The following is a 12513-nucleotide window of genomic DNA, read 5'->3' as shown; positions in this document are numbered from 1 at the left end:
GAGATGAAGAGGATGGCAGGTGAGGGCTTCGAAGAAGGACAGGTAGTCGAGGTTGGATCGGTGCAAGACCAGAAAGTAGCTGTCTCATTTCAGAAGGCTGCGTCCTCCGGAGGTCGCATTTGAAGGCTGTATACGTCTCATTTCAAAAAAGTGAGTAGGACACTCCAAATGCGACCTTCGAATGCGTCCTTCTTTCACAGGATTTCGGAGTGTGCATGAGGTGTAGCCTTCGCGGCTGGAGATAACCCACAATTCTTTGCATCGCCGTTAACAACCGTCGTTTTTTTAAATTTTTTATATTATATGAAAAAACTGTACCACTGCCATATATACATGCGAGCATTTAAAATGTAAGTTCAAGCTTGTTTTTATTTTTTAAGCTCTATTACCTCAAACAGATAGTTGTGGTTAACAGGATTACAACGCTTTAGTGCTTTTTAGAACAGTATATTGCTGTCAAGACAAGAAACATTTCATAGTAATTTTTAAGTTATAAATAATTTTCATTCATATAAACTGGCATGAGAGCGCAACAAGGCTGAACGTGTTGGCATAGTAACGTGATACTTCCTGCCTGTGTGTCCTACGAAGGACGTCTCGTTTAATTCTGATTGAGGACACTCCGTATTCTGCATCCTACACAGGACGTGTCCGGAGGATGCAGCCTTCAAAATTTAACGAAATGAGACACAGCTAGTGAGTGTGAAGGTGAGGAGTGCTTAAGTAGTGTTGCTGGTGATGGTGCCCAGGTGTTTGGAATGCAGGTGATGGTGAACGAGTGGACATGGCAGTGTCGGATGGCTGTGAGGGCGTGACAATAATAATAATAAAAGCAAATCCAAGTTTAGAAACAACCAGAACCTTTTTAAGCCGCAGGGAACGTCCAGGGACACTTGGACTTGTTTTTTCCAAACATATTGCACAATCGCCTTTGATATTTTTTTCATCTAGTTCTAGGTTGAGCTGATGTGGGTCGGGGTTGATTAAAACCCTGTTCACACAAACCATCACCAGGCAAATCCTTGATTCATCCGACCCTTCGGAGATACACTTGGCCGGCCCCATGTTCCCTTTCTTTAATTACTCTCTGGATTACATTCTTCGCTAATGACTTTCTCTATTCCACCCCCAACCCCCATTCATGCTCTGTCCTCTCTTTGTATTAAACACACACATGCAGACACTGGCTCAATAATGCCCGCCATGAAGTGGGAGGTTGAGGTGCTGTTGAGAGCCACTCTTCCCTCCTTCACTTCTCTCCAACGCCGTCCGCCTCTTTCATCTCTCTCCAAGCCCTAAGTGTGCATATATCTGTGTCTGGATGGGGTAATGGTCCTATCAAGAGTGTGAAGAGAGCCTGAGGATGGACCAGTGCACATCAAATCATTAGTCATTTTTAGTGCTGGCATATCCATGTAGTTTAACATTGATTTATAGCACACGAGGTGCTTTGATCGAAATCCACTGACACACACACAGAAAGATGAAGGCTAAAGTGCATAGAATTAAAGTTTGAAGTGCTTCAGTACATATAGCCTATGTATCATTAGGCAGACCTGACATAATTGACTGAGGTTTTCTTAAAAACTGTGCAAAAAAGCACCTACAATCAGACTAGAAAAAAATATATTCGTAATTGTGTTCACAGTGAGATGTGGGATATTTGTAATATTTATAAGCAGTGCTGACAGTATCTGTGCCTTGTTTATGTTTTGTTTGTTGTGCTCTGTTTTTGTGTTGGTGTTTTGAAAATTCCATTAAAAATAAATCATAAAAAAAGAAGTAAGTACATTATATACACTGAATTTGTTTTATCTTTCTGTATGCACTCAAATCATCATTGTTCATATTACTTAAAAAACTCAAATATACTGTGTTGTTTCTACTAAAATGAGTATTGTCAGTTTTACTGAATAAGTGTTTGTTTGGTCAACTTAAAGGGTTAGTTCACCCAAAAATGAAATTGATGTCATTAATGACTCACCCTAATGTCGTTTCACACCCGTAAGACCTTCGTTCATCATCGAAACACAGTTTAAGATATTTTATATTTTAGCCCCAGAGCACATAATGCAGTCAATGCCCACTTCACTGTCCATGTCCAGAAAGCTAATAAAAACATCATCAAAGTAGTCCATATGTGACATCAGTTGGTTGATTAGTCTCTTGAAGCATCAAAAATATATTTCAATGTCACATCGCCAATGTCACGTAATTTCAGCAGTTTGGCAGTTTGACGCGAACCGAACTGCTGAAATCACGTGACATTGGCGACCCGAATCATTGATCGATTCACTGATTCATGAACCATTTGATTCTTTTTGGAGGCACATGGAGGAGAAGACAATGCTGAATAAAATTGTAGTTTTTGATATTTTTGGACCAAAATGTATTTTCGATGCTTCAAGAGACTCTAATCAACCAACTGATGTCACATATGGACTACTTTGATAATGTTTTTATTAGCTTTCTGGACATGGACAGTGAAATGGCCATTGACTGCATTATGCTCTCAGACTAAAAATATAAAATATCTTAAACTGTGTTTCGATGATGAACGAAGGTCTTACGGGTGTGGAATGACATTAGGGTGAGTCATTAATGACATCAATTTCATTTTTGGGTGAACTAACCCTTTAAAATTGTTGAGTGAAACAAACAAACTGGGAAGTGGATCTGTAGTTCCCATTATGCTTTGCAAAGGACTGCATTATAGGAGAGTAAAAGGTGTTTTTAAAGTGTAGGATCAATGTGTTACTTTATGTGTTTTTCAGTAAAGGGAAAGATGTTGTAAGTTTATGTTAGTGTTTAATGTTCAGTTATGTTAGACATTTAGAGGACATTTCATTTTGTGGTTATCATTATGCAGAAGAGTGGTGCCTGTGTTTAGGCTGTGGGCACTCATATACACATATTTATTCGAAGGAATTCCTGTCCTAAATTAAAATGAGTTTGAGTTTGTAAATTGAGCAATTTTTGCATTTTGTTTCTAAAATTGTGCTTGTTATTTAATAGTTTCCCACTTTCACTTGTAGAGCAAATACTTAATTCAATAAGGTAAATTAATCTGACATAATACACTTTTATAAATTTAACATAACATTGTTAAGTAAACTACACATTAGTGTAGTAACACTTTAGTATGGGGAACACATATTCACTGTTAACTACGACTTTTCCTTCAATAAACTCCTAATTTACTGCTTATTAATAGTTAGTAAGGTATTTTTTGTAGTATTTAAGTTTAGGTATTGGGTAGGATTAAGGGATGTAGAATAAGGTCATGCAGAATAAGGCATTAATATGTGTTTTATGAGTACTAATAAACTGCCAATACCCTAGTAATATGCATGCTAATAAGCAATTAGTTAATAGTTAATACCTAAAACTTAAAATAAAAAGTTACCCTGCACATATACATATTATGTAACAGTGAAAAATTCAAATGGTTTTTATTTACTCTTACTATTACTATTTTTATTTGTAAAAATTACTTAATATAGTTCTGTAGAACCACCGTCATAATGATATTTTTAATGTTATTTAAGATACATTATGATAAATACTTTGCTTGTTACATATGTGCAACACTGTAAATAAATGGTTTGTAATCTTTAAGGTGCATTGTGGGAGTTTGTAAGGGGAGCAAGAGTTTCAGTGCACTGATATCTTGCGATTGAGAAAGCCCTTAAAGGCCCAATGAGGAACCTTAAAAACGTGCAGCATTATTCAATGTGTTGACATAATTTCCACTGAAACAGGAAGATAGGACGGGACATATCGAACAGCTCCTCAACCTTTTTTAAAATAGCATTTAGTTTATATCACAGCTGGACCTGACCTGTTGAGCGCAGTAAAGCCTCAGTTTCCTCCTAATCTCTAACAGTTTCTCCTGAATATCACTTTAAAATATATAGCATTCTGTGTAGAATTCAAATGGTTCTGATACGTTTTACTCTCTGCGCTGTCTCGCGCATGTGATTCACTCTGTGCTCTCATGTCTCTGGACTCGAGCAGACTGTGGCCGCTGCGTGTGAAACCAGACTTTATTAACCTCAATGGAAAACATATTTACACTAAATTGTTTTCTATCCCCTATATGGCGCACTGTGTGTCATTCACCATATAAACAGTACATGTGTGAACATGTGACAGATTTCAGCCACAGCTTCAGCATCTATTTTTAATTTAGGGGCAGGATGCTTTAGAAGAAAGCATTTGATAATGTGACACTGAAAACTGGATGGCTGCTAAAAAATGTAATGTGGCATGGTTGTTGGTGCCAGATGGGCCGGTCTGAGTATTTCACAATCTGCTGTTACTGGGATTTTCATGCACAAACATTTCTAGGGTTTACAAAGTATGGTGTGAAAAAGGAAAAACATCCAGTATGCGGCAGTCCTGTGGGCGAAAATGCCTTGTTGATGCTAGAGGTCAGAGGAGAATGGGCTGACTGGTTCAAGCTGATAGAAGAGCAACTTTGACTGAAATAACCACTTGTTACAACCGAGGTATACAGCAAAGCTTTTGTGAAGCCACAACATGCACAACCTTGAGGCGGATGGGCTACAACAGCAGAAGACCCCACTGGGTATCACTCATCTCCACTACAAATAGGAAAAAGAGGCTACAATTTGCACAAGCTTACCAAAATTGGACAGTTGAAGACTAGAAAAATGTTGCCTGGTCTGATGAGTCTCGATTTCTGTAGAGACATTCAGATGGTAGAGTCAGAATTTGGCGTAAACAGAATGAGAGCATGGATCCATCATGCCTTGTTACCACTGTGCAGGCTGGTAGTGGTGGTGTATGTGGGGGGGGGGGGGGGGGGGGATGGTGGGGGATGTTTTCTTGGCACACTTTAGGCCCTTTAGTGCCAATTGGACATCGTTTAAATGCCACGGCCTACCTGAGCATTGTTTCTGACCATGTCCATCTCTTTATGACCACCATGTACTCATCCTCTGATGGCTACTTCCAGCAGGATAATGCACCATGTCACAAAGCCTGAATCATTTCAAAGTGGTTTCTTGAACATGCCAATGAGTTCACTGTACTAAAATGGCCCCCAAAGTCACCTGATCTCAACCCAATAGAGCATATTTGGGATGTGGTGGAGCGGGAGCTCCCTGCCCTGGATGTGCATCCCACAAATCTCCATCAACTGCAAGATGCTATCCTATCAATATGGGCCAACATTTATAATGAATGCATTCAGCACCTTGTTGAATCAATGCCATGTAGAATTAAGGCAGTTCTGAAGGTGAAACACCTTCAGGATCCAGGATCAGGATCCAACACAGTATTAGTATGTTGTTCCTAATAATCCTTTAGGTGAGTGTATATATTAATGTCTTTAATGCAAAGACATTTATCCAATTTTAACTGTGGCTTAAGTGTCCAAATACGTTTTGGAGCCTCAGAGGTCCATGTATCTCTAGTTGCAAATTTTGGTTCTAAAGAAAAGGACAGAGAGAAAAGCAGCCTTTGTCACATTAACTGTTTAATCCAATTCATACAGTATTACTGTAAGCTCTAGCAAAGGTCATTCACCAGAGAATGTCATAGAGCGCATATGGCTGAACATTTGGTAGGAGTGTTTGATTTTGACATTCAGAGGGAGACGAGAAGCCAATGAAATGGCCTGGCAAAATGAATCTTTCTTTCTTTGACAAGAAATGTCTTGGTGTAAAGTATTGACCTAATGTTTATGAATCCCAATGGTGCCTTTTATAAAGCAACACTGGAGGATTCAGTGTACCCCTAAAGGGTTTTTCATTATGATAGTGGAACACCTCACCTCTGCATTCTTGGAGATACCAAAGTCATCTGTTTGTCCCTTTGGCTAATAAACAGCTCCCTGTGTCTTTCTATTGCCATTTTTTTACTCCTCCTCAATAATCAAGAGAACAAAACACATAGTGATATGAAAAAAAATTCATAATAATTTTTCAGAAGCTTTAGGAATGAAGGGATATAATTATCTTAATTGATCTTATAAAGTTCCACCATTATAAATCACATAGCAAACTGTGCTTTCAGAAAAAAGTAAAGCAACCTCTGCTCAGACTCTTGATCACGCCGAAGCTCAGAGAGGCACTAAATGGATAATACAGATTCCCTGGGATTTTTGCAAGACTCTTAGGAAATGCAATGTCCAATTGCCAATGCTGTCCTTACTTTCATTGTAGCTTAAAAAGGGGTCACAGAATCAATCAGACTTGCACTCCCCAACCAAGGACAAGTTTTACACCCATCGATTTATTCCTTTAAAGTTCTATAGGATCTTTACTTATCTTTACTTGCTACTGCTAGTTTAGTGCTCTTCTAGCTGGTGGCTTACGCTGGTGAGGCAGGTCTATTATGACATTGAACCCTTTCACACGCATATTTAAAATATTCGAATCAGAAAAAAATATATATTTTTTTTAAGGTGAACGTTATAATAGAACTATCCGCTAATTATTATAAACCTTCATAACAACCATCTGATCTAAAACATGCGATGAGCTCGGGTGTGTTCGTATCAGTAGGATTTACAACATAAACAAATGAAAAATACTGAAATACATAAACAAATGAAAGTGGGAGAAAAAATAACGTATATTTTAGTAAAATTGTCACAACCTAATACCTACAAAATGTGAATCTGATATGAATAAAACACGTTATTAAATTATATAGTCTGTATAATGCACTGAATCACACCAGTGTGATCGTTAAAAAGCCAGATTTGAATTTATTAATGTAATGTTAATGTAATGATCCAATTTTATTAATTTGGAATAATTCAAAATTATTTCCAAAAATATACACACATGAATGTAACTCGAGAGACAATTTACAGCAATGTGTAATTCAAATATTGATAAAATAATACCTTGACCTTTATAGTAAGTCTATTTTTTTAGATAAGAAAATATTGTACATATATTCTTGATAAAAAAAAATAAAGATGTCATGTCTGCAAACTAACAAATACAGACATCTGTTGAAATTGCATAATAAATCAGCATAACATATGATGGAAAATTACTGAATCAATAATACTAATAATACCAAATAATAGTTCCAACATTTACAAATTATAATAATACAAATAAAAGAGAAGAATTATGACCATCTTTAAATTAAGTAGGGTTATAGAATTAACTAAGTACTATACTCAATGCAAAAATGTTAAATATGTATCTAAGTACAGTGTCACAGCTAGACATGCAATTATGAATAAAAGAATAGCAGAAATCATGCTAAGCAACATGAACTTTCTTCATTTAAAGGCCACATTTGCTTATATTTTTCTGTCGCAGGGGAGCAAGGATGGTTTCCATATCACATAAATATTATAATAGTCATCATAATCAATAATTGATATCCAAAATCATGTTACAGCCCTAATTGGGATGCTTCATTATTAACTCATTGTGGGGAATCAAGCAAGTAACCATCTGGGTCACCATCCCTGAGTTTTAACCCCTACGCCACACATTCTATTTAATACTGACATTCAGAGCACAAGAGAAAGCCTTACATTATGGTTCGCCCCAAAATATGTAATAATTTACTCATCCTTGTGTCATTGTATGAATTTCTTTCTTCTGCAGAACACAATGGAAGATATTCTGTAAAAGCACTGAGGTCAAAAGCAACAGAATTTTCATTTTTTAGGTGAATACAGTTCCCAGCTATTCAGTCAACAGTAAAGAGTAATGTGCGGAAAGTCAATGTGACGCTGATCTCCAGTCCCGAAAGTGAGAGAGGTGTTAAGACAGGCGTAGAGTGTATCAGCGGAGGAAGTACTGTACAGACCAAGTCTAGAGTGCTTATCTCATTGATTTACAGGGTGTAAAGAGCAGAATGGAGAAAGGAGAGCAAAGACTATAAATAGAACTGTAGGCCCTCCCTTGAGCCACCACTTCTGTTTGCTTCTCCGCCTCCCATTCCATATAAGATGACCTCAGTTCTCTCCATTTAATTATTCAATAAGTAAAGCTGTAGCCCAGGTGGACCGAACCCCACCTCTCATTCTCTGCTTCACCAACCTTAAGGCCACATGTGAACCTCACAGCATGCAGTTCACTGGCATTCCTCCAGGCAGACCACGGTCACAGGTTAAAGCACTCTGGGGTTGGTGGAACGGCAGTTGACACTCACACTGGGACACGGGTTTCCAAGCGATAACAACCACAATACAAGGAACACCACGTAGACTGAATGTAAAAAAAAGTATTTAAAGCGCACCGACAACTATAGTTGCAGTAGTGTATAGTTGCAATTTTCCTTTTGTAATTATTTTTCAAGATGTTATTCATGTTTTAAGTCTTGACGACATGCAAGCAAACAACCAAATAAAGGATTTTAAGGGGGGAAATAAGGTATTCACTTTCTTCGTGTTACATGAGGCTGCCAACTTCCTACCTGTAAATGCAGCCGTTTTTGAGTTTATTTTGAAAAGTGTACATGCTTTTATTTTGACATGACGAAAACCGGAAGTAGCGTCTGTTAGCCGCGGTACGTTCAGAAAACGAAACTCAGAGGAAAAAGCTCACATGTAGCGGTGATGTTATCTGCTATTTTTTGTTTCTTGACTATTAGTCCATGCTTCATAGTGTTTACCTCAACTGTGTGTAAGCTGAAAAAATCATATTGTTGACTGTGAAGATTGCTTCTGGGAAATGTCTCTGCCGTTGGTTGAGAAGCAGGCTAAAGTGGTCAGTATTATTCTGTATTCTTTATTAGCATTAACAACAGTGCTAAGCCATGCTATTTATGTAACGTTTGCAGTATTTGATGCTGTCTTTTATTTTTGTCTACCTGAACTTTTAGTTCTACGGTGTTAATAAACAGCTGTAAACGGAACCGGAGTCTCGCATTCAATCAATGGGCGGCACAGTAGAACACTTCTGTATCGGTGAAGACTCCGAGCGGATGAAGATGGGCTGCAGGCCACGTGCGGTAAAGGAGAGGCCACCTTGTGAATTGTTCGTGTGAATCCAAAGGGGCAAGTGGACAAGGCTACACAAGCAATCACATCGAAGAGAGTGTATTGAAAGTAGTGCAAGTACTGCCATTATAGCACACGGACGTTTCATTTGTGTTTTTTCTCTTAAAGCAGCGGTGGACATTATTTTTCCTGCAGTTGATTATCAAGTAAGATTTAAAGAGACTAAGTAGATAAGTAAATTAACCATTCTCCCAGTTGAATCTAAGACGGTTTAAGTTAGTAACAAAGTATTGTTCTTACAAGTGAGTTTTCATATTTAGATTGTTACGAGTTATTTATTTATTTTTCTCGCTTTGTTAATTGTCTTTCATTGCTCATTTATTTAAGTGGGTTATTATGATACTGTAGTGTTTTGTGCAATATTCCAAGGTTAAGCTAAGGTATTCAAAGAGATTTATTTTTACATTTATTTCATATTTGCACACATTAGAGAACAGAATACATTTTATTCAAATATCAACACATCTAAAACTCTGCATTTAATATGTCACACTCAAAGGAAAGCACCTTTCTTCCAACTGAAGTGGTCACTCATGGAGATCTTCAAGAAGATAGTGACGCAGAACAGCAAGCTGATGCTGATGAGCAAGTTGAAGACACAGCGCGGGACATACAATCTCAGGTTGGTGCGGATGACACACAAATGCCACCTGAAATTAGGAAATCTGGACGCATACAAAGGCTCACTGAAAAAGGAAAGGCTCTGTTAGATGAAAAATTGAAGGATCTAAATGTGAGTTTTGTAAAGATGTACAGACGATGGAAGTATCATATCAATGGCTTGAAAAGGTCCATCAAGAACAATGATGCTGATGATCTTATTGATGAAATTGTAAATGCAATCAATACCATCCAAGTTGATATGGACAATACTTACCTCAAAATAAGAGCCATTTCAAGTCCTGAACCTGACATTCGGAGAATGAATGACACATGCCAGGCATTCACTAGGATTGCAAATACAAATGTTCAACATTTCCGCAGTGGTGATGATTCAGAATGCATAACTTGGCCTGATGCTAAATCAGTCTTTGACAGCACAGTGTCTAGTGTTTCCTCAGCTCAAACCGCTAAGTCAAAGGCTTCTTCCAAAGTATCCAGACACTCTTCCATCCTGTCCCTTAATGCAAAGCAAGCAGCAGCTGAACTTGTGGCTACACAAGAGGTGATAAAGATAACAAATGTACAACATCATCAGAAGGAAGAAATTCAAAGACTTGAGGTGGAAGATCAAATCTTGAAGGCTGAAAGAGAAGCTAAAGAAAAGGAAATTGAAGCAGAGAGTGCTAAAAAAAGAGCTCAGTTCATAGTAGAAAGTGCAGATAGAAAATTGAAGCTAGAAGAGAAAAAGAGAGAAGTAGAACGTCTAGAAGAACTTAAAGGACATGTTGCAGCTCAAGCAAGATTGCAGGTTTATTCAGAATCTGTCGATCCACCACTTGCATGTAACGCTTTCATAGATCCATTTTTTCCCTCCTATCAAGCACCAGTCTCTCAAGCTCCTCCTGCGCAACACGCCAAGCCCAGTCAAGTCCATCACCCACATGGGGTCGCAACCACCAACCCTCTCCTATATCCCTCCATGTACACCTCATGTTCTATTCCTCAACCAGCCACATTTCCTCAAGTCATCACCCCAACTGCACTTCCACTCAGGCAACAAGTCCCAATCACTCAAGCTCCTACTACTCAAACCCTTTTAACCTCTCAGGAAGCTTCCAACGACCTTGTAAGAACTCTTGCTGAAGCAATCACAGCTAATCGAGTTCCAATCCCAGAACCTGAAGTTTTCAAAGGAGATCCTCTCAAGTACAATGATTGGAAGCTTTCCTTCTTTACTCTGATTGATCGCAAGAATCTGCTAGCTCAAGAAAAGCTTTTTTTTCTTACGCAAGTACGTTGGTGGCTCAGCCAAAAGAGCTATTGAAGGCCATTTCCTTGTAGGAACAGAAACAGCTTATCGTGCTGCCTGGGACATACTTGAAGACAGATTTGGTAATCCATTCATAGTTGCCAAGTCGTACCGTGACAAGATACATACATGGCATAAAATCAGTCCCAAAGACAGTGAAAATCTTCGTGAGTTTGTTGATTTCTTGACCAGTGTTGAATCCGCTATGCCATATGTTCAAGGTCTAAAAACTCTCAATGACTGTGTGGAAAACCAAAGGATTGCGCTCAAGCTCCCGGATTGGTTGAGCTCACGATGGAATAGAGAAGCTACAATTTATCAAGATGAACACAAAATGTTCCCTGACTTTAGATACTTCGTGAGATTTCTCAACATGGAAGCTCGAATTGCATGCAACCCCATTACATCATTGTTTGCAGTGAAGTCAACTGACCAAGAAAGATCAAAGCCAACAGAACGAGATCAGTCTAAGTATCAACGAAATCAAAGTTTTAGTGCTAAGACTTTTACTACTAATACAAGTGAGAAGACAAGCATCACATGCATGTTTTGTAAGAAGAAAGGACATACTCTCCATAGGTGTTTCAAGATTAGAGAAAAACCAGTTGAAGAAAGAGTTAAGTTTGTTCAACTGGAGAAATTATGTTTTGGCTGCCTTAGGACTGGCCATAACTCCAGAGCTTGTACATCCAGGAGTGTGTGTGACTTGTGTGGAAAACTCCACCCTACTTGCTTACATCAAGATCGTGGGAAGAAAGACCAAGAGCAAGGAGTAAGAATAAAACAAGAAAGGCCAAATGAAAACAAAGGAGACAAAAACCAACAGTCTGAATCATTTGAAATACAGCAAGTTACCTCTAACCGAGTTGTTCAAGAGAAGAGCAGCACTCACACTTCATCTATTGTTCCAGTCTATGTCTCCACGACAATGGAACCAGACAAGGAAGTTTTAGTGTATGCTTTACTTGATAGTCAGAGCGATACAACCTTCATCCTGAAGGATGCAGCTGTAACATTGGGTGCTAAGAAAGAGCCAGTAAAACTTAAAGTGTCCACAATAACATCAAAAACAAAGGTGGTGAATAGCCAAAAGGTGCAAGGACTGCAGGTAAGAGGCATCAGCTCTGACACTAAAATCAAACTCCCAACAACCTATACCAGAGATTACATACCAGCAAACAGATCCCATATACCCACAAGCACAACCGCAAAGTCCTGGCCCCATTTAGAACATTTGGCTGATGAAATGTCTCCTGAGCTCAACTGTGAAGTGGGATTGTTAATCGGCTATAACTGTCCACAAGCCCTACTTCCCAGAGATGTCATCTCAGGCAATGAAAACCAGCCATATGCACAAAGGTCTGTGTTGGGTTGGAGCATTATCGGCTACAGCAGAACTGAAGTTGATTATGATCATGAGGATGAAATCGGTGTGAGCCACCGTATCATCATAAAGAAAGTTCAGCCAGCTGCCAAGCCCTTTTCTGAGCTCAAGTCTGAGGTTCGTTTTGTTTGTAGAACTCAAGTCAAAGAAATGATCACTCCAGCAGATATACTCAAGGTCTTTGAGGCAGATTTTACTGAGAAGTCCAGTGAA

General features: G+C 38.6%; 2 protein-coding genes across 2 annotated transcripts in view; one reads left to right on the top strand and one right to left on the bottom strand.

Annotated features, from left to right (window-relative positions):
* Window positions 1–12513, bottom strand: part of clstn2a (calsyntenin 2a) — a 318427-nt gene that overhangs the window by 112900 nt on the left and 193014 nt on the right. The gene's annotated exons all lie outside the window — the stretch shown is intronic.
* On the top strand, window positions 8433–10931 carry LOC137089369 (uncharacterized). The gene is made up of 2 exons (XM_067452961.1): window positions 8433–8711; window positions 8827–10931. Exon 2 carries the CDS (start codon window positions 9489–9491, stop codon window positions 10929–10931), a length of 1443 nt encoding a protein of 480 aa, XP_067309062.1. The 5' UTR covers window positions 8433–8711; window positions 8827–9488.

Source organism: Pseudorasbora parva, chromosome 9, assembly GCF_024679245.1.
Source record: "Pseudorasbora parva isolate DD20220531a chromosome 9, ASM2467924v1, whole genome shotgun sequence".
Lineage (NCBI taxonomy): Eukaryota > Metazoa > Chordata > Actinopteri > Cypriniformes > Gobionidae > Pseudorasbora > Pseudorasbora parva.
Note: the sequence above shows the minus strand (reverse complement) of the source record. Positions and strands in the feature narration are given on the sequence as shown.

Excerpts from the sequence above, each read along its gene's own strand:
- LOC137089369 (XM_067452961.1), top strand. The coding sequence starts at position 9,489 with ATGTCACACTCAAAGGAAAGCACCTTTCTTCCAACTGAAGTGGTCACT.